This window comes from Balaenoptera physalus, assembly GCF_965194825.1.
Source record: "Balaenoptera physalus genome assembly, chromosome: 2".
NCBI lineage: Eukaryota > Metazoa > Chordata > Mammalia > Artiodactyla > Balaenopteridae > Balaenoptera > Balaenoptera physalus.
The window spans coordinates 108557540-108585055 of NC_138883.1; the positions used below are offsets into that span (position 1 = coordinate 108557540).

Sequence of the window (27516 nt, forward strand, 5' to 3'; positions counted from 1 at the left end):
TCATGGGATCTTAGTTCCCAGACCAGGGATTGAACCTGGGTCCTTAGCAGTGAAAGCATGGAGTCCTAACCACTGGACCACTAGGGAATTCCCAAACAAGTCTTAATAAATTTAAGAAGACTGAAATCATATCAAACATCTTTCCCAGCCATGATGGTATGAAAGTAGAAGTCAACTACAAGAAGAAAATTAGAAAAATGACAAACATGTGGAGATGAAAACAACTTACTACTGAACAACCGGTAGGTCAAAGGAGAAATCAAACAGTACCTTCAGACAAATGTAAAGGGAAATACAGCATACCAAACTTATGCGACACAGCAAAGGCAGTTTTAAGAGGGAAGTTCACAGCAATAAATGCCTACGTCAAGAAACAAGAAAAATCTCGAATAAACAACCTAACTCTACACCTCAAGGAACTAGAAAAGAACAAATGACATCCAAAGTTACTAAAAGGAAGGAAATGGGGCTTCCCTGGTGGCGCAGTGGTTGAGAATCTGCCTGCTAATGCAGGGGACACAGGTTCGAGCCCTGGTCTGGGAAGATCCCACATGCCGCGGAGCAGCTGAGCCCGTGAGCCACAATTACTGAGCCTGCGCGTCTGGAGCCTGTGCTCCGCAACAAGAGAGGCCACGATAGTGAGAGGCCCGCGCACCGCGATGAAGAGTGGCCCCCACTTGCCACAACTAGAGAAAGCCCTCGCACAGAAACGAAGACCCAACACAGCCAAAAATAAATAAATAAAATTAAAAAAAAAAAAAAAAAAAAAAAAAAAAAAAAAAAAAAAAAAAAAAAAAAAAGGAAGGAAATAACAAAGATCAGAGCAGAAATAAATGAATTAGAGACAAAAAAGACAATAGAAAAAATCAATAAATCTAAGAGCTTATTCTCTGAAAAGATAAACTAAGTTGCCAAACCTTTTGCTATGATTTACCAAGCAAAAACGAGAGAGGACTGGGAATTCCCTGGCAGTCCAGTGGTTGGAATTTTGTGCTTCCACTGCAGGGGGCATGGTTCAATCCCTGGTTGGGGAACTAAGATCCCACATGCCACATGGCGTGGTCAAATAAAAACATATTAAAAACTATTAAAAAAAAGGACTCAAATAGATAAAATCAGAAATGAAAGAGGAGACATTACAGCTGATACCACAGATATACAAAGGATCATAAGAGACCACTCGGAACAATTATATGCCAACAAATTGGACAATATAGAAGAAATGGATAAATTCCTAGAAACATACAACCTACCAAGACTGAATCATGAAGAAACAGGAAATGTGAACAGACTGATTACTAGTAAGGAAATTTAACCAGTAATCAAAGCCTCCCAACAAACAGTAGTCCAGGACCAGACAGCTTCACTGGTGAATGCAACCAAACATTCAAAGAAGAATACAATCCTTCTCAAACTCTTCCAATAAACAGAAGAGGAGGGAACACTTCCGAACTCATAAGGCCAGCATTACCTGATACCAAAGTCAGACAAGGACACCACAAAAAAAGAAAGTTACAGGCTGGTATCGCTGATGAACATAAACACAGAAAACCTCAAAAAAATATTAGCACACCCAATTCAACAGTACATTAAAAGGATCATATACCAATGATCAAGTAGGATTTATTTCAGGGATGCAAGGATGGTTCAACATCTGCAAAGTTGATCAATGTGATATACCACATTTACAAAAATGAAGGATAAAAATCATATGATCATCTCTATACATGCAGAAAAAGATTTGAGAAAATTCAACATCCATTTATGATAAAAACTTTCAAAGTGGGTATAGAGGGAATACACCTCAACATAATAAAGGCCATATATGTCAGGTCCACAGCTAACATCATACTCAATGGTGAAAAGCTGAAATCTTTTCTTCTAATATCAGGAACAAGACAAGAATGCCCACTTATGTCACTTTTATTCAACATAGTTGAATTGGAAGACCTAGCCAGAGCAGTTAGGCAAGAAAAAGAAATAAGGGCATTCAAATCAGAAAGGAAGATGTAAAACTGTCACCATTTGCAGATGACATATTATATATAGAAAATGCCAAAGACTCCAACAAAAAAACTGTTAGAATTAAACAAATTCAGTAAAGTTGCAGGATACAAAATCAACATACAAAAACCTGTTGCATTTCTATATGTTAATAATGAACTATCAGAAAGAGAAATTAAGAAAACAATACCATTTACAACCACATCAAAAAAGAATAAAATACTTAGAAATAAATCCAACCAAGGATGTAAAAGACATGTACTTGCATATACATCATTGATATTATGTATAAAAGAGACAACTGATGGGAACATACTGTATAGCACAGAGAACTCTACCTAAATGGGAGGGAAGTCCAAAAGGGAGGGGATATCTGTATGTGTATGGCTGATTCATTTTGTTGTGCAGTGGAGGCTAACACAATATTGTAAAGCAACCATACTCCAATAAAAATTAATAAAAATAAAATAAAAATAAAAGACATGTACTTGGAAAACTACAAGACAGTGATAAAAGAAATTGAAGATGACACAAACAGATGGAAAGATATAGATATACTGTGCTCACAGATTGGAAGAATCAGTGGTTACAATGACCATAATACCCAAGACAATCTACAGATTCAGTACAATCCCTACGAAAATACCAATGGCATTATTCACAGAACTAGAACAAATAATTCTAAAATTTGTATGGAATCACAAATGACCCCGAATAGCCAAAGCAACTAGAGAAAAAAAGAACAAAGCTGGAGGTATTATGCTCCCTGATTTCAAACTATATACAAAGTTACAGTCATCAAAACAGTATGGTATTGGCACAAACACAGACACATAGATCAATGGAACAGAATAGAGAACCCAGAAATAAACCATGCATACATGGTCAGTTAAGTTATGACAAAGGAGCCAAGAATATGCAATGGGGAAAGGACCATCTCTTCAATAAATGGTGTTTGGAAAACCAGACAGCCATATGTAAAAGAATGAAACTGGACCACTATCTTACACACAGATTAACTCAAAATGGATTAAAGAATTGAATGTAAGACCTGAAACCCTAAAATCCCTAGAAGAAAACATACACAGTAAGTTCCTTGACCTCAGTCTTGGTGATGATTTTCTGGATCTGACTCCAAAAGCAAAGGCAACAAAAACAAAAACAAACAAGTGGGACTACATTAAACTAAAAAGCTTCTGCACAGCAAAGGAAATCATCAACAAAATGAAAAGGCAACCTACTGAATTTGCATCATATATCTGATAAGGGGTTAATATCCAAAATATATAAAACACTTGCACAACTCAATAGCAGAAAAAACAATCTGATTGCAGTCGACACTTGAGCAATGAGGGGGTTAGTCCACGTATAATTTATAGTCAGCCCTTCATGTCCACAGTTCTTCTGCATCCATGGATTCAACCAACCACAGACCATGTAGTACTGTCGTATTTACTACTAAAAATACCTGTATATGAGTGGACCTGCATAGTTTAAACCTGTGTTGAGTCAGCTGAAGGGGGCTTCCCTGGTGGCAGAGTGGTTAAGAATCCACCTGCCAGTGCAGGGGACACAGGTTTGAGCCCTGGTCCGGGAAGATCCCACATGCCGCAAGGCAGCTAAGCCTGTGTGCCACAACTACTGAGCCTGTGCTCTAGAGCCCATGAGCCACAACTACTGAGCCCACATGCCACAACTACTGAAGCCCGTGCACCTATAGCCCATGCTCTGCAACTGCAACAAGACACCACAATGAGAAGCCCGTTCACCGCAATGAAGCCCCTGCTTGCTGCCAACTAGAGAAAGCCCGCACACAGCAACGAAGACCCAACGCAGCCAAAAATAAATAAATAAAATAATAAATTAAAAAAAAAAAAGAGTCAGCTGAAGGAATGGGCAGAAGATCTGAATAGACATTTTTCCAAAGAAGACATACAGAGGGCCAACAGGTATATGAAAATATGCTCAACATCATTATCAGGGAAATAAAAATCAAAACCACAATGAAATACCACCTCACACCTGTAAGAATGGCTGTCATCAAGAAGACAACAAATAACAAGTGTTGAGGAGGATGTAGAGAAAAGGGAACCCTCATACACTGTTAGTGGGATTGTAAATTGGTGCAGCCACTATGGAAAACAGTATGGAGGTTCCTCAAAAAATTAAAAATAGAACTACCATATGATCCAGCAATTCCACTTCTGGGTATTTATCCAAAGAAAACAAAAACACTAATTTCAAAAGATATATGCACCCTCATGTTCATTGCAGCATTATTTACAACAGCCGAGATATGGAAACAACCTAAGTGTCCACTGATGGATGAATGGGTAAAGAAAATGTGATACATACACACACACACACACACACACACACTCTCACTCACTCACTCACTCACATGCACAATGGAATATAATTCAGCCCTGAGAAAGAATGAAATCTTTGGACTTCCCTGGTGGCGCAGTGGTTATGAATCCGCCTGCCAACGTAGGGGACACAGGTTCGATCCCTGGTCCAGGAAGATCCCACATGCTGCAGAGCACCTAAGCCCGTGCACCACAACTACTGAGCCTGTGCTCTAGAGCCTGAGAGCCACAACTACTGAGCCCACGTGCTGCAACTACTGAAGCCTGCACGCCTAGAGCCCGTGCTCCACAAGAGAAGCCGCCACAATGAGAAACCCGTGCACCACAACGAAGAGTAGCCCCCGCTCACCACAACTAGAGAAAAGCCCGCGTGCAGCAACGAAGACCGAACGCAGCCAAAAAGAAAAAGAATGAAATCTTGCCATTTGGGACAACATGGATGGATCTTGAGGGCATTGTGCTAAGTGAAATAAGTCAGGCAGAGAAAGACAAATACCATATGATCTCACTTATGTATGGAATCTAAAAAACAAAAACAAACAAAAAACAAGCTCATAGATAAAGAGAACAGATTGATGGGTGCCAGAATCGGGGTGGAGGGTGGGTAAAATGGGTGAAGGGGGTCAAAAGGTACAAACTTGCACTTATAAAGTCACAGGGATGTAATGTATAGCATGCTAACTATAGGTTATACTGTATTGCATATTTGGAAGTCACTAAGAGGGTAAATCTTAAAAGTTCTCATGAGAAGAAAAAAATTTGAAACATATATGGTGACTAAAGGTAACTAGATTTATTGTGATCACTTTTCAATATATACAAATATTGAATCATTATATTATACACCTGAAGCTAATATAGTATGTTATGCTTTAAAAAGTATGCTTAAAAAAAGAAAAGAGACATGGGCCTCTGGCTACATGCTGGCCTGTGTAGAACCCGGCCCACATCTAATCCCTGCTAGACCTTGTCCCACTAACTCCCCTGAAGGGCTCTTTCTTACACTCTCTCTAGTGCCAAGGCTGACTGTGACTTGGCGACTCTGAGTACAGCGAGAGTGTTGCCTTTCCTTATACGCTAGGTTTGTGCTTGCGACCCAACTTCTCAAACCAAACAGTATGCTGTTTAAAGATGCATAAATGCATATATATGGAATATAAAGACATGCCAAGAAATGATTAAACGAAGGTCAGGATAATGACTACTTCTGGGGTTGGGGGAGGGTTGATTGGGATGAGGCACTCAGGAAGCTCTTAACAGGGCTGCCGCACAGGCTGCCCCCTGAACAACTCTAGGGGATGCCATTCACATAAACTCTGGCTCCTCAAGTACTAGAGAGAGTCCATTTCCGTACTGGAGTGGTGAGTACATAAGCATTCATATTCTTCTCTAAAAAAATATTTATTCTCACAGAACAATACATACATTTTATTGATACATGGACTTCTAAATATACTACTAATTTTGCCAAGATTTGGCGAACTTTTTCTATAAAGGGCCAGATGGTAATTTTTTAAGGCTTTACAGCAAATAAGGTCTACGTCACAGCTACTCAGTTCTGCTGTTGTAGTGTAAAAGCGGCCACAGAGTATATAAATGAGTGGGTGTGGTTATGTTCCAAATTTTATTTACAAAACCAGGTGGCTGGATTTGGCTTGCGGCCAAAGTTTACCAAATCCCAGATCACACAGTTAAATCTTTAAAAGAAAAAAATATAGCTGTGGTTGATCTAGGGGATTCTGAGTAGTGTGTGAAGCAAAGGATTCACTGGAGATACAATAGGAAGGTCAATAATGCAGCCTTCTGTAGTGTATGTTTATTAAGTTATGACTGTGAAAATGAGCTAAACTTGACATTTTTATGAACTTGGGGCTTTGTCCTTTGTTATGTAAGATACTGAGAGAAAATTGCTCTTTGAACCTTGATTTCATTAGGGAACCATTTTTATCAGAATTATCCAGATTAATTCTTTTACTAATAATAGTAAACCCAACTACGGTAATACCATCTGTCATGAATTGATCATCATCAGATTATTAGACATGATGCCAGGCACATTATACATGTTATTTCTCTTCCTCACAACAGTCCTTCAATGTAGACTTTTTTTTTTGGTCTCCATTTTGCAACTGAGAAAGGCTGACTCTTCTAAGGTCATATAGCTAATAAAGCTGAGATATGAACATGAGTTGTTCAGCTTTGAAGTTCATAGTCTTTTCTTCCTACAGTACACTGCCTCTATAAAAGACATCCTGTTTTAATGCTGCCAAAATCAATTTGGTTTTAGATTGTCTTCGCAGTTTTACCGACTTAGAAGAACTTGATGAGACAGAGTTATATATGTGCCACAAGTGCAAGAAGAAACAAAAGTCCACTAAAAAGTTTTGGATTCAGAAACTACCCAAGGTAAGTGTTGAGTTTCAAATTATAATGCAATTTTGAGGGAAAAAATGCTTATGACTGACTGGAAGACAAATTATTTTTCTAACTTTATACTTATATAATCTGTTCTGCATTGGTCTCTAAGGTTTTCAGTAAAACTAAATACATCCTTTAAGAATTCATAAGTAAATGTGTCCTAATCACTATTTACAATGTGTGGAGGTTTTTTTTCCCACCACACCACTAACAAGCACTTCTCTGACACCATGGGTGTCCTACAATTGAACTCAATTCTGACACTATCTACCCAGAGATAGCATCAGATTCCACAGGGTAAGGGCTCAGTCCCACAAGACCACCCTCCACATCAGACACCAATCACAAGCCCAGGTTGTTACTTTGTGCATTATGCTTCTCAACGACAAACTACAGATTGAGGGTTCCTATGACCCTTTCCCTGGACTTCAGACACCAGTCGCAAGTTCACATTGTTACCCCTACTTGTGACCGACTAGTTATAAATCAGAGGTTCCCATGACCCCCTCCTTGGGTTCTATTAATTTGCTAGAGCAGCTCACAGAACGCAGGAAACCCGTTTGCTCACTAGATTACCAATTTATGACAAAGGACGTTAAAGGATACAAATCAACAACCAGATGAAGAGATACAAAGGGCAAAGTCCTGAACAAAGGAGCTTCTGTCCTCACGGAGTTTGGGGCCCAGCATGGTGGCACGTGGAAGAGCTCTGGTTCCCCAACCTAGAAGCTCTCCAAACCCTGTCCTTTTGGGCTTCATTACACAGGCCGACTGATTACATCACCGGCCACTGCTGATCATTCAAACTCCAGTCCCTCTCCCCTCTTGGGGGTAGGGGGGGTGGGACTGAAAGTTCCAACTCTTTCACCTCTTCATTGGTTCTCTTGGCAACAAGCACCCATACCTCATTAACATAAAAAGACACCTTCATGGCTCTCCTCACTTAGAAAATTTCAAGGCTTTTAGAAGCTCTGTGCCAGGAAAGGAGACAAAGACTAAAAAAATACTGTTATAAATCACAGTACCACAATAAGGTATTCATGGAAGAAACGAATATCGAGAATCAAAAGAAAAAGTAGTAGGCCACCTAAAATATTATTTAAGAGACATTAGTACCAAGTAGCTAATTTTGATTGAAAGGTAAATTGTTTATAATTTTTGTCTTTATCTCTCATCCAGGTGCTATGCTTACATTTGAAAAGATTTCATTGGACAGCATATTTAAGAAACAAAGTTGATACATATGTAGAATTTCCCCTGCGAGGCCTAGACATGAAATGCTACTTACTAGAGGTAAGGTAATTACCTTTGTTAGCCTGGTGAAAAGATGGCTCTTCAGTAAAATTAAGTCTTCACAAAGAGAGGGTAGAGGTCACTGAGGTAGGGAGACGCTGATGTCACTGACCACTGCTCCTAACTCAGTCCTGGGATACCTTCTCCCTTGTTCTGTAGCCTGAGAACAGTGGCCCGGAGAACTGCCTCTACGACCTTGCTGCTGTGGTGGTGCACCATGGTTCCGGGTGAGTATGCCAGCAGGCTTCTCAGGGCTGGGAATACAGAGTGAAGACCCACAATTTTGTACCACTCCCGATAACCCTCCCCAGACTCCCTATACAGTAGATTCAGATTCATTAAAGTGGGTGAAGTAGAACTTTCCTTCAATCTTGGTGGGAAAGAATATTCCTGAGGATGTTGCAAAGCATGAAGAGAAGGTGCATGAAAGCAAAATGGAGAAGGGTTCATTTGAGCCCAGCATTCGGAACCAGTCTATTGTCCACAAAATCCTGAGTAGTCTTTACTCCAAAGCTGTTGATTTCCTTGGCCAATTGATATTTAAATGGGGGGAAATGGGGGATTATTTAGAATAACTTTACTTCACGTCATCTACTTTAAAGGTGCATTTCTTATTTTGTTAAATGACATTCTCGATTACTTTTTTCCCCTGAAAGTCTGTATTAGGGGTATATACCTTATTTCTGGTCTGCTTGAGAATGGCAGTTTTACCTTCAGACTTGGCAAACCGCTATCCATGTTGAAAATCCTTTTCCCTCTGAACTTTGTAGACATTGCTCCACTGACTTCACCATTCATAGTTATAAGTGACAAGTCCACTACGTGTCTGATTCTCATTTGTTTTTTTCTTTGGACTTAAGAAATTCCATCAGATGCATTTCTCTTTGGTAGTTGACAGGGGCACTCTTAGTCTGATGTCTTCAGCTCAAGGAAATGTTCTTGTAAGGGTTTTTCTAGCAGTTTATGAAGGTCTCTATTCTATCTACAGGCTTTCTCCTACCCGGGAGGACTGACTCTGGGGCTCCATGTGTGAGTGGGTGGGTCATGCTGAGAGAGAAAAGCCTTTGATGGCCAAAGTAGGAGGGAAAGTGCTTCCCTGGAGGCAGATTTCTGTCTTATGCTCAGGCTTCTTCTAAGACTTTGATAGGAAATCTGGTCCTCAGTTTTCCATGTTTCCATAGGCTTTGACCTCTGCTTGTTAGGTTGAGAGCTCCTTCACTGTTTGGTTTCTCTGTTAATCCAGTACCATGTAAACACTGCTTTGTGTGTCCTAAAAAATCCTCAATTTCTGGTCAGTCCATGGCACTCTTCCCTGTTTTCCAGTGTCAAAATATTCCTTGTCATTTCAATGAGTTTTGAGAAGATAAACACATGAGCCCAAGCAACCATCTTAAATTACAAGCCTCTAGGATTTATTCTCTAATTACAGTACTTATTAAAATTTATTGTCTACCTAATAATTTATATGGCTGTGTAGATTCTTTTGTGATTTCTGTAGTCTTTGATCATTTGACCTTTCCTTACAGGGTCGGTTCTGGACATTACACAGCATATGCAACTCACGAAGGTCGCTGGTTCCATTTCAATGACAGTACTGTAACACTGACTGACGAAGACACCGTCGTGAAGGCCAAGGCCTACATCCTGTTTTATGTGGAACGCCAGGCCAAAGCTGGGTCGGATAAACTTTAATACCTCCTCCAAATCATTATTCGTCAACTATACCGGACAAACATTTCCAATTTTCCATAAATACTTGATCCAAGATTTAATTTCATTATGCACTTTTCAGTTTCCTATTTTGGGTTTAGTTTTATTTTGTCAATGGTAGTGACTTATTGAACATGGGCACCAACTAATTTTTTTTTTAGTTCTACCAGAAAACCTCAGCAGATATTTTGATTTGCTGCTTTAGTTGTAATAATTCAGTTTTTATATGTAGTTTCAAGAACTTAGTTCTATTTGACTTTTTTATATTAATGTTCAGTTCTCACTTTGAGGCACATTTACATCAATGCATTGTTACTCTCACATGCTGAAAGAAAGGTATGTTCCTGATCATGAAGAGCAACGTAACCACCTGCTGCCTTCTCACAGCTGTAACGGAGATCAGGTTGGCTCAAAATCAAGGATCCTGTGTGCACGTAATTTGTGGCCCACGAGATTTCAGTGACTGCTCAGTAATCATTCTTTTTGCTTGTAAAAGATAACTGAAAGGGCATCATTAAGTAGACCAGTAATTGCTGCTCTTCGTATCTCTCAAAGCTGCTGTTTATCAGCACTAACTAACTAAATTTGTTGGTTCAGTTGTAACTATATTGCAAATTCAAGAATTACCTTTTTTTTTTTTTTGGTTTTGGGGTATTTTCATAGAGATAGGGGTACTGAAAACTCCTAGTAAGGCCAAATACACTTAAGTGTTTAAAAAATTCCATGACTCGGCTACATGTTATCCAGGTGTTATTTATCCACTGCCGTGAAACCGTAGCTTCTGTTCGCCGTTTTGAGTCAGCACCTAATTCCCCGTTAGCTGTAGCACTGGGATTAACTGCATGTCCACTGTAGTCTTACTTCTTACTTGGTCACCTGAGGTTGAGATGCTACCCTCCAGAGTTGATTTTGACCATCACCTAAACATCGGGTAATACTGTGGGGTCTGCTTCCACAGAAGGAAACTAAAGTCTTTACTAGTCTAAGTTTTAACAACTCTCATTGGCCTATCCTCATAGCAGAGCAACTGAAAATATTTTCACTTTGAATAAGTAGAGTTTCTATTCTTGAGGTTAGTAGTCTGTTTTAAGTTTTCAAGAAAAATAGGCACCAGCACTATTTAGATTTAACTCAAACTGAAATCTGGAACCAGAATCCCATCTAATGAAGGTAACTGTGCTTTCTGCAAGTGCTCCAAGCCAGCACGCACATTTTCATGTTCATTCCTTGTCCCAATCATTATTTTCCTCCCTTCCCAATTCTCTACAAGTTGTTACAAGGGGCAGAATGTATTTCATGTTAAGCCAGCCAACCGGACTTTTTGCTATTCTTGTTTTTCTGTTAAAAGAAAAAAATAGTCCAGATAATTTAAGTGTATGAATGTAAAAGAAAGTTGGGTGGCTATCCTCCTAGGTCGGATATTTGCAGTTGCAGGAGCAGATGTGCTCCATTTCCACTTTAATATTGGCCGGATAAATCCCACATTTTCTCAGAGCAGAACACATCTGCTATATACTTTAACTAGGAGCAAATTACAATTATGTCTAAACTTGCACTGTCCAATACAGCAGTCACTGGCCACATATGGTCAGCTAAATGTTAATTTTAATTAAAAATAAATTAAAAACTCAGTTCTCCAGTCACACTGGCCACATTTCAAATGCTCAGCAGCCACACGTGGCACAGGACCGCCCTGTGGTCTGGGACAGTTCCACCTGTGTGCAGAACCCTCTCAGACAGCACTGGTCTGCACTTTCACTCCAGAGAAAAAAGCTCTGCAATCGTGTTTAAGTCTTACAACTTAGAAACAGAGAGCCTAGAATTAAGAGGGAAACATGTATTTAAAACAGTTCACAATGTTAAATTACACAGGTCGAACCATGTGAAATTCTATTTGACTGTTTTTGATCTACAAAAATGACAGTTTCACATAATTTGATCTACTATATCAGTACATTAACACCACATGTCATTGAACTTGAAACGTGCATCTCCTTTGATCTCGCTCCTATGAGTCCAGGATCTTCTGTTTAGAAGGTACACAGCTGTAACTTCTAACATTTGCACTTAAATCATTAGTCTCTGGACAGGCAGCGGTTATAACTCCAGCAAGAAAGCCTCGGGCAGTGTTGATGGAGGAAAGTGGCCTTTATACCAAATGGAACTTACAACAGACTAGACTACTTTGTTGGGGAAAGTGGTCCTCACACAGGCAACACTGTTGGCTTAGGAAATGAACACATCTCCTCTCTGAATTCTGTAGTGTTTTTATTTCTTGATTTTACTTCAGCAGACAGGTTTGAAGGATATCATGAAGGTTCTTTGGAAAAGTGATTGGATCCATGTGAACTGTGCACTTGAACACCAGTGATGTAAATGTGCCTATCTGTATTTTGAAAATTTAACTGTGCAGCTTTATCACGCCTATTTCAAAAGCTGACTTCGTGCTCTTCGGGGCTCTTCCCTTGTGCCGTGTTGTCTCTAGCATGTTTGTGGCTTCTCGCTCAGAGAGCAGTGCTGAGGCAGGGCCTCAGGCCGAGTCACAGGGCTCCTCGGAACAAGAAAACTTTCTCAGAAGTCCTCCCACACAGGTGGGTGACAGAAACAGTTTGTGGCAACACAAATCTCTCTCCATGGTGGAGAAACTTTTGCTTATCCACTGTATTCTACTCAGTGTCTAGTGATGACAAATGTAATAGAATAAAACCAGTAAAGTATATGGGCCCTGGTTAAGTGTTAAATGTGTATCTCACCTGTGGAACCTGCTCAGCAGCTTGGTTTCTGGGGTTGGGGACATATTTATTTCTTAAAGCCAAACCTCTTCTTCATTGGTTTAGTGTATGTACATAAGTCTATTTAGATATACTTATCCCACTTCCACCTCCACCGTCCCCTAAACTTTCTCACATCCCCCCTGTTGCTGAAGTGGCCTCTTCACACAGGCCCTGGAGAAGCTCCTGAGCAAAGTCCGTTCCTGCATCCAGGGCATGGGTCCCAAGGGATGAGCGTATGGCCGCAGGAAGGTGCCCATAGCACAGGAAGGGGTGGGCGTGGGTGGCGTCATGCTGTGGTCCAAGGTCTGTGCATCACCTCACGGGTGCAGTACCTTCCCCCTCAGGTCTGACTGTGACGGACTCCAGACTGCCCTCTGTGAGTGTTGGTTGTGTGTGACGTAATCATTTCCACTAAAACCTAGTCTGTATGATGCTGAGAGGTTTAACTGTGCAAGTGACTGATTTCATTTAAGTTGTAATCACATCCCTTTTCTGCTTCACCAACCTGAACTGTTTTATGGAAAGTATCATTAAAGATCTGGTCTCTTTCCTTTTGACTATTATTTCTGAACACCTTTCAGTGAAGCATAGTAAGTGATGATGTCCTTAGCTCAAGCTACAGGCCGTTAGAGTCAGTCAACCGGTAGTAGTAGGTTTTTACAGACCCCTCACCATCTGGGGCTGCTGGTGCACACGGGCCCAGATGGAGTGACCTGGAGGGGCAGGGGGGCGGTGGGAGAGATCCTCTAGTGCCTGCATTCAGGTCCTGAGGGAGCTCACCCGCACGGAGTGACTTCATCCTGTCTTTCCTTGTGACACTGATTTTATAAAAATGAGGTCCACTTGACTCCTTCGGAGCCAGAGGAACTAGGTTTGGGGCTCCGAGCAAAGGATCGCCTTTTAAAGCCAAACAGGCAAACAAGTGCCATTGTTAAAAAATAAATATTCTGCTTTACACCCCTCTCTGCCCCTATGTCCCCTGCAAACAAGCAAAAAACCCAAGACCCACCCTGTGTCCACACCCATCGTTTTCCTGCGTTACTTATTTGCCTGTTTCTATCAGTCTTCTTAAACTGAAGACAAAGGCGCCTGCAGCCCAAATGGTTTTGCCTCCAGTTCCCACGTCATGTCACACGTCTCCTTGTGGCAGCTGTGCTGGTCAGAGGCCATAGCAGATACTGCTGCAGCCACGGAGCTGAGCTCCACAGGCGGAAAGGGAGGAGCTGGGGGGAGCTGCTGTCACACCACCCAGGCCGTAAGCCAGATCCCTCCCTGCAGGCAGGCATGCACGGGGACCCACCCTGCATTCTGGGGTGCTCCCTACAACCCCACGGGACAAGCAGCGAAGAGGCCAGGCTCTGAACGTTCACCCTGCCCACCTTGTGCTGTTCGAGCAGAGCTGCGGGAGTGCAGCTTGGAAGCCACCAGGAACCACAATGACTCTCCCCTGTGGCCAGCACACTTAACACGGCTCTGCCTTTTAGGAAGGTGAAAGAACCAACTACTTCCAGCGATCGGCCCTCTAAAAAGTACTGGTTTGGAAAGGATTTGGGAGGGAAAGTGGGGATAATAAGGCTTTCTAGCAAATCCGCCTCTGGTGCAGCAGTACCGTTTTAGTGGGTGAGTGTAGCTAGAGCCCAAAGAGGGACTCTGGCTGTCAGCTGTAATTTGAACAATTAAAATGATTAGCTTGAAATATGAGCAGCTCCTAGTTAACCTTTCCTTGAGAAACACATCTTCCTTTTGGCTGTTTCTTGGTTCATGTTGTTTTTAAGAAAAGTCACCCCTTCCACTTTACCTCGGCAGTGGCGGGGTACCTGAGGCACAGGGGGCCACTGAGACTGGCTCCTCAGCGCAAGGGAGCTGGCTAGGACGGCTTCTTTCTCCTCTAGGCTGCATTCTGCTTTTACAGGCAGAGCTGCACCTGGTCCGATCGAGCCTTAGTTCCCGAAGAGGGTCTGCCGTACGTGCCTCATCTGTGTTACTCCACGCAAGTGGAAACAAAGTATTCCCATTCCTTCCCATTCTAATTATGTGGGGAAAGGGACAAAGGTAACCACTGAGGTGGTGTTCCCTGGTCCAGCAGAGGAAAAATGGTTCCTCGTCTCACTACTGTAGCCCACAAACCAACCAACCAGTACGCAGAGCCAGGCGTTCACAGGAGGGGAAATGCGGTAGGGTCTGGTGAACGACTGGGAGTGAAGCAGTATTAGAAAATGGATCCATGGACTGAGAAATCTCAGTTACTTTAGGAAGGGAGAACTTAATGAATGACCTCCAGGCAACTTGCCTAGCAGCTTAATTCCAGGAACTAAAAGCATCACTCACAAGGAGGATGGTGTGTGGCTGGCTTAAAGGGCAAAAGAGTAAAATACTTCAACTTAAAATTGTTTCAAGCAGTTTTGTATTAAGAGCTACCTCATCCATCCTGACATTTTGGGAAATACAGACTAGATACAGCGGGACACATATTTGGAAAAATGTAAAGCCAAGTAAACTTAAGTTTAAAACGTGACACACACAGAAGAACCTTGGAGAGATAAGCTACTTAAGACAAATCTTTTATGAAAAAGCTCAGGGTAAAAATACAGCCAACTGGGAGACCAAAGAAATCCCTTTGCCTGGAGGAGAGCAGCAGAATTTGAAGGTAGTTCAGCCTAGCCTGGAAACCGTCAATACTGAACAAAATAACAGAGAAAAGCGTCACCCATGCCTTCTGCTTACACCTCTGAGCACAAAACCGTCACCCTTAGCTCTTCATAGACAGCAGGCTGCTTCCTACTAAGAGTAGAGCAAAAGACTCATATTGATGTCCTAGGAGACAAAAACATACTATTTACAATTAGAGTCCCTCCCAGTGAGTAGAGACTGCAAGCCCAGACAGAGGTGGTCTAGCCAGCAGCACAAGTGAAAATGCCAAAAGAGCTCTCCGCCTAACACCATGGTCAGCTAAAAGGAAAGAAATCCCTTTTAAGGAAGCTATTTAACTTCAATACGCTGCTTTTCTGCCAGGATTTTCAATTCCTCGAAACATAAGCCGAGCCACAGACTGCTGCACGTATGTCTGGGTCTGGGCTTCCCCCCTCGTCAGAGCAGCAGCACCAGTTGTTGGCCAAAAATAAACACCATTCCTCAACCATATATGTCCACCAGCCCAGAGCTAGGGAGGAGCAGCAGGAGGTAGAGGTCAGGTCCCCGGGCTCCAGCCACACTCTGTGGCCGCTGTGCACCATGCACATCACCCAGCTCAACCGCGAGTGCCTGCTTCACCTCTTCTCCTTTCTGGACAAGGACAGCAGGAAGAACCTTGCCAGGACCTGCCCCCAGCTCCAGGACGTGTTTGAGGACCCCGCACTCTGGCCCCTGCTGCATTTTCGGTCCCTCACAGAACTCAAGAAGGACAACTTCCTCCTGAGCCCGGCGCTCAGGAGCCTCTCCATCTGCTGGCACTCCAGCCGCGTGCAGGTGTGCAGCATCGAGGACTGGCTCAAGAGCGCCCTCCAGAGGAGCATCTGCAGCCGGCACGAGAGCCTAGTCAGTGATTTCCTCCTCCAGGTGTGCGACAGGTAGGCCGCCTCTGAGCAGCGCTGGCATCCAGAGCTCTGGGAGGCTTCCGGGGGTCAGGGAAGAGCAAATTACAAGAGCAAGACGGCTTTGCTTCAGGGAGCCTCAGACTAGGCCCAAGGCAGACCCTCCAAGCCTGCCCACTGCGCAATCCCCAGAAGATGGATAAAATCCTGGGGGAAACGGGCACCAATCCTCCCCTTAGCCTCACGGGTCCTGGTGCTGCTTCGGCAAAGAGGACGAACTTGGCTTCAGCTGTCCCTGTGTTTCAGGCGGCTGTCCTCCCTGGCAGCCATTAAGTGCTGGGTGGGTCCAGCTGGGCCTTCATTTTCAAGGTCAGGCTCCAGGAAGAGGTTTCTAGATTCAGCAATCAGCTCACCCCTCCCGATCTGCCCCTAGCAAGCAAACCCCAAGACCTGTGAAATGCGGCTGAGGAAGGAGAGTTACGGTGCTCAGCTCTGGGTTAGCTGACCAAGCCAGGCTCCAGAAGTAGGGGTGGTGATAATGGTTTCCTTATTAGAAACGCACTAACCTTCAAGGTACCTGAAGGAGAGAGTGTTTTAGCCTAAGTTTCAAATGAGCAAGCCAGAACTCTTGACAGGTTGTGTGACTTGCCCCAGTCTACGATTGCCGGATATTAGCAAATAAAAATTCAAAAGGCCCAGCTAAATCTGAATTTCAGATAGACGGAATAATTTTTTTGGTGTCTGTCCCAAATACATCCTGTATTTGACCTGTCAGCCCCACAGAGGCTTAGCCATGGGTGAGACTCCCTTCACAGCCACAGCCTCCTGCCCAGAGCGGTCCATGCGAGAACAGATTCTCACTGAGGCTTTACCAGTCCTGTCCTGCCTTTCAGGAAAGACTCCCCCCTGTTTACTAACAAACTAGGTTCAGTCAGCTTGCTGCCACCCAAGTCTAACAGCTGCTATATTCTGGCAGCCCAACAAGGAGTGGAAGGAAATAGTGTAGTGGCCTGGCCCCACCTTTCCTTCTTTTTTTTTTTTTTTTAAGGCAGTAGAAGAAAACAGAAGATGGACTTGGGGCTGGTCCCTGATGGGACCATGCCATTTTGATGAGTTTAACAAGGCCCAGAAATCAGACTGGAGGGCGATATGTATGGGGTGAAAAGCTTGCCCCGAATCTGCTGCATTCTTGTTGTAGGGGAACCAGGTTTAATCCCCCATACCAGCAAGGTGTGGACTGGACCTCCAAGGCCACTGTCGAGGTACAGCAAGGGTCCCCAGTGTCACCAAAAAAGCAAAGGGCTTGGGGCTGAGTCCCCCAGTTCTGCTACTGCCCAACCATGTGACCCCAGCCCAAATATTTAAACACTTTCAACCTCATTTCTTTATCTGTAAAATGGGATAAACTACCTTATCTCACATGCTGAAAGGATTAAATGATACAGTAGCACTAGCACATAGTAGGTATTGGTAAGTATGCACCAAATCTAGATCTGGCAATCAGCTGGGGAGAGGGGTTGTGAGAGGAAAGCTGAGGATAGCTGGGCAGGCAAGGAGCTGGCTTTTTCTTTCTCTGGTTTCTTCCTACATCAGGATTATTTTAAAGGTTCTTAGAGGAAGGGATCATTTAACAGCCCTGGGGCTTAAACACCTACCTAATCCTTACCACCACACTGAAAGTAAGTTTCTCTGCCAGACAGATGAGGAGGTGGCCCAGCAAGGTTCGGACATTTGTCCTGGGTCAGAGAGCAAATATGTCACAGGCAAGTCACTTGATCTCCCTGAGCCAGTTTCCTCATTCATGAAATTGGGGGTGGAAGGTTGATATGAAGACTTAGGAAGTTGTGTGGACTTGGGAAGACAGGATGCACTCGGTGTGTGGATGTGGCCATGCCCAGTCTGTTTTAGTTCCTCACCTCCTTGCTCAAGGACAAGGGAGCTGAGCTGGCCCAGGCAGGCACAGTCAAGGGGCAACGGGGGAGGCTGATGGGGAGAGGGAAACCCCCTGTGGCCCGACTCCAGATCCCTCTGGCTACAGGAAGCCAAGGCCTGCACCCCTGAGACAGGTCCTTCTTGACTGGGAGCTGTCTGGTCCTGCTTGCTCCCAGGAAACATGGGTTATGATAGCCTACAGAAGGTCCTGTACAGGTTCCAGATACCCCAAATCTCGCTTTATCATCACAACAACCCCACTGGTAGGCATTATTCCCTCCCCGCCACCCACCCCCAACACACACCCCCAGGTAAACTAAGGCTCAGCGAGTGACTTAATCAAGGTCATGGCGCAAATAAGCCAAGTCCAACTTTGCTCAAGATCTTTTCCCCCAGCAGGTGCTGGTAAGGTTGGGGCAGAGAGACCACCCCCCCCCCAAAGCTTTCTGGACAAGCTACCTGTGTCCCTGATTGTACCCACCTCAGGCCTGGGTCTAGCTACCTCCGGATCCTGGCCTGTGACAGGCTGGCATCCCACTGGAGATGCAGTAACTGCCTCAGTCAACTGAGCTGAAACCAGGGCTCTAGAACTCAGAGCGAATACTCAAGAGGCGTGCCCCGATGGCCTCACGGGTTGGAATGGGCCTGACTCTAAGCCACCCCACGGGAAACCCTTTCCTCCCTGCACCGACCGTCCTGCCAGGAGCATCAGGGCCTCAACTTGAAGCTAGACTGGAGCGGTCACTCCGCACCGCTTTCCTCACCCCCACCCAAGGCAACAAGTCTGAAAGGATCAAAGAAACTATAGCCGACCCTCCTTGGAATCAGCATCGCCTATGTCCACAGTAGGACCGGGGCTTGGGCTCCTGGGGCTAAGAGCCCAGGCAGATTAAAGTAAGGTGGGGTGGAGTGGCAGAAAGAACAGGGTACACGGGACAGAAGCCCCGGTTCAGATCCCGGCGTGTCACCGCGGGCAAGTGCCCGAAACTCTCTGAGCCCGTTCCTCCTCTATAAAAAGCGGGAGGGCCTGCCCGGTCTCCCAGAGTTGGCACGGGGACCAACCAGGGAGCTAAGGGGCGTGACCGGGGGCGGCCGCACGCTAGCACGCTAACCGCACCCTCCTCGGCCCCGGCCCGCGGTCACCGCGTTCTCTCCGCAGGTGCCCCAACCTGGCATCCGTCACGCTGTCGGGCTGCGGCCACGTCACCGACGACTGCCTGGCGCGACTGCTGCGCTCCTGCCCGCGCCTGCGCGCGCTGCGCCTGGAGAACTGCGCGCGCGTCACCAACCGCACGCTGACGGCCGTGGCGGCGCACGGGCGGGCGCTGCAGACGCTGCACGTGGACTTCTGCCGCAACGTGAGCGCGGCCGGCCTGCGCCGCTTGCGCACTGCGTGCCCGCGCCTGACGCTGCGCGCCGAGCACAGCGCGGCCATGATCCCCGATCAGCCCCCGCGCGGCCTGCGTTCGCCCGGCGCTGCCCTCCGCAAGCAGCTTCTGCGCTAGGCCGGCCGGGCCGTGGCTGGGACACCAGCCCTGGGCCTCCGAGCGGGAGGAGTGGCCTGCATTGAACAACAGCCCCTAGACAGCCGCCACATTCTCAGCCAAGACGGGGATACGAGCGCCTCCCCCACACTACGATTTTATACATTGGCTGAGTGCAAGATTTGATGGCCAGATGCTTGGAGAACACTCGGGTGTTTCTCACTAAACACCAGCACCCTTCCCTGTCTCCCCTAAGCACCCGGTTCTCCGCCTGGCGCTGGGCGAGAGCCCTTAGCCCATACTCCCCGGCTGAGGTTGCAGTTGACGGGGTGGGGGGGGGGGGGTGTCTAAATAACAGCCGTGGGGAGGCGTGGCCGCTCGGAGCTACCCGGGGGCGCGTCTCCGTGCTGCACCAGCGGGAGGAGGGGAGGCACCCCGGGCACAGGGCGCTAGAGAGCCATCGAACGGGTTACCTAGAGGCTTTGCTCCGCGCCCACCCCAGACCGCTAGCCTTTCATCTGTCAGATGCATTCCTAGCAGTGACTACAAACGCGATTCTACAAAATTCGCTTGTTGCTGTGATTTTTTCATAAACTGGATTGTTATCCTTATTTTCTACCGTCCTCCCATCATAAAGGGAAACAAATCATTGGAAAAACCCAAAGTAAAGACATAAAAACAAAAGCAGCAGACCTGGTTAAATCCTTGGTTAACGAAGCCATTAAAAGGCAATGCAAAGTTAAATTTTTACCTGCTATATCTGCTGAACGTGGGCGCACGCCTGGAGGTCAACTTCAGGGCTTTAGTCACTGGTGCCCCACCTTTAGCCACCAAAGGAAGGGCTCTCAGCCATCCTGCAGCCTCCTGGTTCTAGGTACACGGGGAAAACTTTGGGTAAGTGCGGAAAGGAGGGAGAATGGTGGAGTGGTGGGTGATACTCACACCCTGGCTCCTCCCATCACCAGCTGAGATCAAGGCCCTTTAACCACCTGAGGCCAGGTGTTTCTTCTTTGTGAAAGGGGCTCTTGATGCCTACTCACATTGTTGGGCTGCACGCCACAGGCCTACAAGGCCTGCACTTGTCCAGCTTTAAGACTGGAGAAAGAGCCCAGAGTCAGCAGCAGAGACATCAATGGTTTAATGGATGGAGGAATCTTACATGTCTGAAGCAAGGTCCTGGAGTGACGCCCCACTCTGTGCAGCTGATGGTGGGCAGGACATGGTGGCAGTCTTCGCTTGGTGGTGGGGGAGGGGAGGTTACCAGTTATAGGGGAATTGATGTCAGGTGGGTTCATTAGTTACGAGTGAAACCAATGGAATGGCACGCCCCTCACCACCCCTTTGATAAGAACAGCTCCAGCTGGGGCCTGGGACAAGAACAAAGGAAGATCAGTCATGTGTGTAAGGTTTAGGTGAAACAGGCACTGGTCAGGCAGGGGATGTACAGAGAGCAAGAGAACAGCCATCTTGAGAGGCCTGACCATACACATGGGTTCCTTAATTCGTTGCCCCAATATTGGAGAAACAGCAAGGAAAAAAAGACATTCTCATGGAGCTTATGTTTTAGTGGGGGAAGAGACAGTAAGTAATTGGTGTATAAGAGGATAAGTACTGGGGAAGAGGGAAAATACAGGGTAAGAGGGTATTTGGGAATTGCTGGACAGGAAAAAGCAACTTAAAAGAGGTCGACCAATGTAAGCCCCATTGAGAAGGAGGCATTTGAGAACGGAAGTGAGGGAGAGAACGGTGCAGCGTCTCGAGGAAAATATTCCAGACAAGAGGGAACAGCCTCCAGCGCAAAGGCCCCAGACTAGGAGCATGGCTGGTGTGTTATGGCTGGAACAGAGTGAGTGAGAAGGAAAGGTAAGCAGGAGAGGTGATGAGAAAAATAAGGGATAAGAGGGGCCTCACCCAGGCCTCAGAGGTTATTATGAGGATGAAATGAGAGCTGGAGATCCCCCACTCAGGCCACCTCCAGCAGGTGCCAGGGCCCCAAGAAGATGATGGTGAAGGCCCAGAGGGGCTGAAATTTCTCTAGGCAGAGCCTGTGGGCAGGCAAACAGCACCCTACCTCGCCCAAACCCCTCCAGGGACTGCCGAAGGCCTCAGTTGCTGCCCCTGGGCCCCTGGGCCCCTGGGTAGACCCATCCCTGAGCCCAGAAACCGGTAACCGCACTGACCCTGGACCGGCATAATCCTTCCTCATCCCTGTGTGGGGAAAGCCAGCCCTGCCAGGCCACCAGCTGCAGTGGAACGTGAGGGCCTACTACTAGCCTGTGAGACACAGGCGTCCTCTGGGTGATTTTCTAGTTTACCCACCCTTGCTCTGAACTCTAGAGAGAGGCTTTGCAGGAAATCAATTTTTCAGCCACTACTGCAAACAATGTTGAAAGAAAGCTCAGGCTCCCAGGGACTTAAATGTTTGTTTAAAACAGAGCCACTTAAACCCCATGGCTTTGCTTTCATCATCTCTGATAAGCCCCAATTCCCAGAGGTCTTGTTTGCCCTAAGTTGGTGGTTTATACTGGGGAAAAACAGGACCCTGGTTTCTCGCTCTCCTCTGACCAAGGGCAGGTTAGCCCTCTTCAAACCTCAGCTTTCTTACCTGTATATTGGGATAGCTAGAGAATCTTGCTTGCGAAGTTCTCTTAAGGGTTATGAGACTGTTTGTAAAGCAAACAAAGGTTACTGTATATTCAGCTGGAAAGCAGGTAACCTACATTACCCTGAGGTTCCTTTTCCCACAGAAGCTCTTTTATAAATGAGGGTTAAGTTCCCCTTGATGCCTAGTAAAACCTCGTACCAAGACTAGTGATCACAGAACGAAAGCTGTGCCGACAGTTGTGTCCAGCGTTGTTTCTAGGGCTCCAATTAGGCCCTGCCCCCTGCACAGGACCTTTGGGTCCCCGAGCCCAGGCCCATCTGTGGTACTCCTGGAAGGCAGGCGCTACTCTCCACCCTGCCTTCTAACAGTCCTCGTTCATTCACGTCACCAGGCACTGAGCAAAGGCACTGGACAGAACACAGCGCCCTGCTTAATCTAAAAACAGCTTTCAAGGTCTTCTCTCAGATTTGCATAGAGCAAGGGGCACTGCATGCTTAATTAATCCACCAACTCATTCATCTCACAAACATTTACTGGGTGTTGGGCATGGGCTGGGCCAGGCCCTACCTCAAGGGAGTCACTCTAGTCAGAAGACATGCAGCTGGGGTTGAGGGGGGTTTTGAGTGCTCTCCCAGCTCTGCCAGCCATAACTTCTGACAAGTTATGACTTCTCGGAGCCTCCATTTCTCTATTTGTAAAATAGGACCAGTACGCTCTCTGTGACACTGTGCTGAGATTTTGTCTAATTGTGTACTGACTGGAAGGCAGAGGGTAGGGAAAGGCATCCTCACATCCACAGGGGGCTAGAAGAGCCAAGTGCCCAGCAGAACCCACATTCTTGCAACACTTGATGGAGGACACAGCCTTTGAGCCGAGACTGGAAGACTGACCCCAGCTCCCATAAGGTTGGTATCAGCAGCAGGCACAGCTCAGGAAAGACAGAGTCAGGAAGCCCAATACATGTCCAGAGAAGGCCGAGCTGGGGGAGATGGGAGCCTGACCCAGAGCCACTTGGAAATGGCTTGGGGATTATCTGTGCCCTCACAGCCTCCATTAGAACACACCACAGGGGCTTCCCTGGTGGCGCAGTGGTTGTCTGCCTGCCAATGCAGGGCACACGGGTTCGAGCCCTGGTCTGGGAAGATCCCACATGCCACGGAGTAGCTAGGCCCGTGAGCCACAATTACTGAGCCTGCGCGTCTGCAGCCTGTGCTCCGCAACAAGAGAGGCCACGATAGTGAGAGGCCCGCGCACCGCGATGAAGAGTGGCCCCCGCTTGCCACAACTAGAGAAAGCCCTCGCACAGAGACGAAGACCCAACACAGCCAAAAATAAATAAATAAATAAAAACAAAGTAAACAATGTGTTAAAAAAAAAAAAAAAAAAAAAACACACACCACAGACTTTGCCCCGCTCCTGAATGCTCTTTTCACTCTCAGTTTTGGCCAAGGCAGCCAAAGTGAAAGCTAGCGGGAGGGTGCAGAACCTCAGCACTGGGGCAGGACAGTGCCCCCTAGTGGGGGGCTGGCCGCAGTCACCACATCATACTGGCTAGTCGGCTGATCCTCAATGCCAGCAGAGACTGGGGCCACATGCTCTGAGGTCAGGGGCTCTAGATTGCTCCCTAGGAAAGAGAGCCTGCTGGGGGGTACATTGTGCTCTGAGGCTTGTCTTACAGGGACACACTGGCCTGTTTTGGCACAGGCTGAATGTTTGCAGGGGGCTGACTGAGCTCCCTCAACTCCACCACTGGCGTGCTGACAGGAAGCCAGGACTCACAGCTCTCGTCTTTAAGTACCTGTGATCCAGCACTTTCCCTCTCCTGACCTCGAATTCTTGGTCTGTAAAGGTAGAGACCATCTGACGCCTTAGTTCTAAGATTCCTCCAGCTCTGGGATTCAATGCCCAAGACTTGCTTTTTGCTAAAAACCGAGCTCACCACATATAGGTTTCATCTTGCTGGCAGTGCTGGGCAAAGCTGGGAAGGCCAGCTGGGAAGGCCACGAAGCTGGGAGGCCCAGAAAAAAGCTGCACCTTGCAAGGGCCTTTGAGGAAATCTTTTTTTTTTAAATCATTCACTTTATTTATTTTTAATTTATTTATGGCTGTATTGGGTCTTCGTTTCTGTGCGAGGGCTTCCTCTAGTTGCGGCAAGCGGGGGCCACTCTTCATCGCAGTGCACGGGCCTCTCACTGTTGCGGCCTCTCTTGTTGCGGAGCACAGGCTCCAGACGCGCAGGTTCAGTAGTTGTGGCTCACGGGCCCAGCTGCTCCGCGGCATGTGGGATCTTCCCAGACCAGGGCTCAAAGCTGTGTCCCGTGCATTGGCAGGCAGATTCTCAACCACTGCGCCACCAGGGAAGCCCGAGGAAATCTTAAATTTTAAAGGCTAGGGGGTCAAAGTTCTCTTGAGACTGTTTAAGGGTGATAAAAACTGCAAGGATTTGTTAACTGAATGAGTCTAGCAAAGAAAAAAAAAAAAGGCCTAAGCCTCTATGGGGGTTGAAAGTGAACTATAGGGGAAAAAATAGCTGCACTAGGCTCAGTGCAGCTCCTCACATCAGAGACTCACACCTCCTCCTCTCTGCCAGAGCTTCAAAAGTTGAGAGAATGAAGAAAAATGACAGGTTTCCAGCAAAGAAATGGCATCTGCTATAAAACCAAGGTGTCTGTGCAGGTTTTCCTCGCAGAGTTAGGCCTCCTGAGAAGCCATCCGTTAGGCCCGACAGGTGGGGCCTGAGCGTCAGCCTGCTGCGGGTGCCCCCTCCCCTGAGTCCAGAGGGAGCTGGGGCAGCAGAGCCCAGAGCCTCATGAAGGTCAAGGCCTTGTGATTTAAAATAGTTTGAGACTGCAGACGTAGCCTTCAGCTCGGCACACTCTCAGCCCAGCCCACCAAGAGGGAAGAGCTACTTGTCACCGGGAGCCAGCCCAGAAGGCCCGAAGAGACCCCTTTTGGCATTGTCCAGGATCTCAGCAGCACACAGAGGCCTTTCTTCGCTGAGAGAAGTTCCCTCCTGGCCCAGAGGCCCGGACAGTGCCTTCCCACCCCCCAAGTGAGTGCTTCAAGCGCAAAGACCTTCACTGCTGCTTCTGACTGAGCTCTCAGATCAAGTATTAAAGGCTCAGAACCCCCTGGGGGTCCCCAGAAGCTGTGGTCTTCTGAGACACAATGCCAATTGAAGCCTCTTTTCCATAAAACTGAAATGTCATCATTCTAAATATTATTAGATATACTCACTGGGAAATATCCATGCACCACATCATCTTAGCCAACAAAACCACATCTTCCTTCCAATTTCTCTTCGCAAACACACACACCTTTTACCTTCCTTGTGGAAAACAAACGCCTGTAAGGCTCTCTGGCACCTCATTTGAGCAGGCTGTCAGCCTTGGCCTTGTCCATGAAGTACACTGGAAGTAGCGTGTGGCATGAACTTGGAGTGGATGAGAGAGAGACGCCACCCAAAGGCTGTGCCCTCTCCCTGTTCCCACTCCCAGAGCCTTCACAGCTGCTCTCCAGATAGCCCTTTCTCCCAGGACCACATGCTCATTCTGACATGCCTGAGCAAATGAACACATCGCCCAGGGCCTTCAAGGTCTGGGTTTAAGAACCAAGGGTGTAACCCCTTCCCCAGTCCCCTGCACAATTCCCCACCATCATTCAAGGACATAAAAGCCACGCATCAGTTCTCAAATTAATTCACACATTCACATGGTCACTCATTCACGTATGCTAAGTGCCCACGTGGCTGCCCTTCCAGAGTAGATGACATGTTATTGTAAACATTGTGCCCCGCTCGTTAATTCCATCACTGGATCTGCTGGCCCCTCAAAGGGCGGTGGGGGTGGGCAGTCAGAACTGTATCACTTTAGTTAGTTTCCTCCTTGCCTAGTAGAGCTGCATCCCGTACCAGGTATCCTGGGGCTGTTCAAGAAAGGCTCCTATTAGCGTGTTACACTTTAAGCCAGCTACGGAGAAGGAGGAAGCATAGTGCTAAAGGATGGACACAGGGACCCTGTAGTGAGGGAACACAGTGAGAGACCAAGGATGACAGAACCAATGAAAACAGGAGCTTTCACCTCAGGGGGCTGCTATACCCATGTGGCCCTCTGCTCTGTCATTTCCAAGCAAAGCCCAGTGTGAAGGAATGTTTCTGATGAGTCAAAAAGCTGTCAGAGTGAAACTAGTCTGAAAGCTCATTCTCTCTTCATCAAAGCTCCAGTAACAAAAGCAGCCCATGCACTGATTCCTGAATTGGCTTTATTTCTCTGCATAAGGAACCCTGCACAGGCAATTCAAATTAAAACAAAATAAATATATGAATATTCATGTAAAACTGTCCTTTCTAATGAACAATTATACACAATGTACAATTTCATGTTCACTGGGTGGGTTTACAAAAATGTACCATTCCCAACTAAAAATGCACCGAAATGGTTCCATGCAAACTTATCAAAAGTGACCACAAATATGGAGGGAAAAACCTGACTTAGAGCACTTTGTCTTTTTTTTGTACAATCACAGAAAAATAAAAACATCTAATTTCTTTGTTACATTTAGAGTAACTAAATGTGGCCACTGTTTATAATGTCGGTTTATGTTCCTAAAACATCTATTAGTTACCATAAAAGTGTATCAGCATTAAGTTGGAAGTGAGCATTATTGAGAAGAAGGAGGGGCGACGGCACCCTGGGTGGTCAGTAGTCAGTGTCGGAGCCCTCAGCGTTGTCCACGTTTCGCGAGAGCATGTAGTTGTCCATGTCGATTGAGCGGCAGTTGTTGATGGCGTAGCGCAGGCGCTCAGCCATGACCAGCTGGCTGGAGTAGGGTGGCAGTCTCAGCTGGAAGAAGCAGGTCTGTGAGGTAGGCAGACTGTCGTAAGGCTGTGGAGAGAGAGACCCAGAGCCGTGACTGCAGCACTGGGGTATCATGCGGGGAGCAGGGCTGCTCATCACCACCACCCCCAAAGTCAGGAAAGCACTTCTCCCTGCCTTCAGGTAGGCTCCACGGACATGACTGACTGCACGGCCACGTGGAGAGCAAGCAGAGACTTGGCAGTGGTAGGAAGAGTGCAGGCTCTGGTGTCCTGTGGCCATCTAGCTTTTGGCGAAGATGCTTCTTTCCTCTCCTCACTCCTCCAAAGCCCTCACGTGTGAAATGAGAATGAGCCCTGACTGGCAGGGTTACCTGGTAGAACACACTTCACACAGTGCCTGCCACAGAGTAGGAGTGCAACAGACTTCGTTCCCTTTCACCAAGAGGGTGCAAACTTGAAGCTGCTGCAGGGATTCCCCCAACAGAGCCGGTGAAGCGGAAGGAACAACTGTAAGGGAGTCACCACACTCCTCCTCCTCTCACCGTCCTCCTAGTGAGCATTCTGCCATCCTTCACCTGCCA

The 27516-nt window shown here is 46.6% G+C and overlaps 3 protein-coding genes and 1 long non-coding RNA gene across 13 annotated transcripts in view; 2 read left to right on the forward strand and 2 right to left on the reverse strand.

Moving 5' to 3' along the window:
* USP3 (ubiquitin specific peptidase 3) overlaps window positions 1-12513 on the forward strand; it is a 222414-nt gene extending 209901 nt beyond the window's left edge. For all 6 annotated transcript variants that reach the window (XM_082446768.1, XM_082446767.1, XM_082446766.1 and 3 more), the window contains 4 exons: window positions 6661-6779; window positions 7971-8084; window positions 8244-8311; window positions 9611-12513. In XM_082446768.1, the coding sequence (XP_082302894.1) occupies window positions 6661-6779; window positions 7971-8084; window positions 8244-8311; window positions 9611-9776 (467 nt within the window). In that variant the 3' untranslated portion in view covers window positions 9777-12513. The remainder of the gene's footprint in view (window positions 1-6660; window positions 6780-7970; window positions 8085-8243; window positions 8312-9610) is intronic.
* Window positions 1-23178, reverse strand: part of LOC309654326 — a 76352-nt gene extending 53174 nt beyond the window's left edge. For 4 of the 5 annotated variants that reach the window (XR_014260143.1, XR_014260144.1, XR_014260145.1 and 1 more), the window contains exon 1: window positions 20266-23178. This is a non-coding gene — a long non-coding RNA (uncharacterized lncRNA). Of the gene's footprint in view, window positions 1-19199; window positions 19283-20265 lie in introns of those variants that run through there. The other variant, XR_014260147.1, reaches the window with a different exon arrangement.
* FBXL22 (F-box and leucine rich repeat protein 22) lies at window positions 15572-20198 on the forward strand. Its single transcript, XM_082448186.1, has 2 exons — window positions 15572-16134; window positions 19190-20198. Exons 1-2 carry the CDS (start codon window positions 15629-15631, stop codon window positions 19533-19535), a joined length of 852 nt encoding a protein of 283 aa, XP_082304312.1. The 5' UTR covers window positions 15572-15628; the 3' UTR covers window positions 19536-20198.
* A 3187-nt stretch (window positions 23179-26365) lies between the features above and the next one.
* The window catches only part of HERC1 (HECT and RLD domain containing E3 ubiquitin protein ligase family member 1), a 214066-nt gene continuing 212915 nt past the window's right edge, over window positions 26366-27516 (reverse strand). Inside the window, exon 76 of the mRNA XM_082449135.1 lies at window positions 26366-27002. Coding sequence (XP_082305261.1) covers window positions 26817-27002 — 186 coding nt within the window. The 3' untranslated portion in view covers window positions 26366-26816. The remainder of the gene's footprint in view (window positions 27003-27516) is intronic.